At 53.9% G+C, this 1295-nt stretch overlaps 1 protein-coding gene across 1 annotated transcript in view; it reads right to left on the bottom strand.

The window, feature by feature from the left end:
* Nucleotides 1-1001, bottom strand: part of si:ch211-250c4.3 (uncharacterized protein LOC100535981 homolog) — a 24558-nt gene extending 23557 nt beyond the window's left edge. Inside the window, exon 1 of the mRNA XM_060072932.1 lies at nt 348-1001. Coding sequence (XP_059928915.1) covers nt 348-429 — 82 coding nt within the window. The 5' untranslated portion in view covers nt 430-1001. The remainder of the gene's footprint in view (nt 1-347) is intronic.
* Between the last annotated feature and the right edge of the window lie 294 nt (nt 1002-1295).

Raw genomic sequence — 1295 nt, 5'->3', positions numbered from 1 at the left:
AAACACCCGTCTGGGGTAGAGGGAGACGGGGGCACCCTGATGATGAGAGTGTCGGCATGGCAGATGAAAGACCGAAGCCCTGTCTGAAGCACAACTCCACTCACATTACCAAACAGGAGAGAAGGAAGAGCACCTTGATGTCAAATACAGCTCTGGCTCGTTAACGCCAGAGCACATCTCCAACCAGACACCTCGGCTTTCATTGAGGAGTTATGACTTCACTGGAGGAAAACAGAGAGGAGAGGAGCGAGGGGGAGACGAAGGAGGAGAAGGAGGAGGAGGGGAGGAGGTGGAGGAGGAGGAGGAGGAGGAGGAGGAGGAGGTGGAGGAGGAGGAGAAGCGCTTACCTTTCCTCCACGGGGCCAGGATGGAGAACGACCTCTGCCAGGAGGTGAACCCCAAGCCAGCCTTCCGCCTCTTCAAACTCATGACGATGACAGAGATAATCCCAGCTCCCAAAAAAAAAAAAAAAACGTAGACAACAAAAAAAAAAAAAAAAAACCCAAAAAGTTCTCAAGGTGTCCTCATGATGGCTTGCCGTTAGCAGTTAAACGTTTCCAAGCCTTCTTCTCGTTCCGGCTTTGGTCCAGGTCTAGAGGAGGGGTATGAGGGGGGTCTGTAGGAGGTTCAGTAGTCCAGCCATGGGTGGGGAGCACCTGGGGAACTGAGGCTAGAGCCTGAAGGGTCTCCCCAGAGGGAGGTCATGGTGCCTCGGGGTCTCTCCTGATCCTCCTTCCAGCTCCTGTGGCTCTCTCTCGTCCCTGCTGGCTGTGCCTGCGCTTTCTGACTCTCCTAAGAGTGTGCGAGGGAGAATGTGCGTGTGTGTGGGAGAGACAGTGTGTCAGTGAGCATGGGAGGAAGAGTTTGAGTCTCCACTCCTCCAGCTGGGCAAGGCAGAAGGAGGGGTGGGGTGTATGTGTGTATGTGTGTGTGTGTGTGTGTGTGTGTGTGTGTGTGTGTGTGTGTGTGTGTGTGTGTGTGTGTGTGTGTGTGTGTGTGTGTGTGTGTGTGTGTGAGGAGAGAGAGAGAGAGAGAGAGAGAGAGAGAGAGAGAGCTTGTGGGTATGTCTGTGTGTAGTGGGAGGAGGATATAAGGGGGCGTGGCTTATTTTAGGCAGTACCCTCATATGTCACATGGCTGCTGGAAAAAGTGGCATAAGTCCAGGTGTGTGTGTGTGTGTGTGTGTGTGTGTGTGTGTGTGTGTGTGTGTGTGTGTGTGTGTGTGTGTGTGTGTGTGTGTGTGTGTGTGTGTGTGTGTGTGTGGGTGTGGGTGGGGGGGGGGGTGGTTACCTCAG

This window comes from Gadus macrocephalus, chromosome 15 (genome assembly GCF_031168955.1).
Source record: "Gadus macrocephalus chromosome 15, ASM3116895v1".
NCBI lineage: Eukaryota > Metazoa > Chordata > Actinopteri > Gadiformes > Gadidae > Gadus > Gadus macrocephalus.
This window is presented reverse-complemented; position numbering and strand designations above follow the sequence as displayed.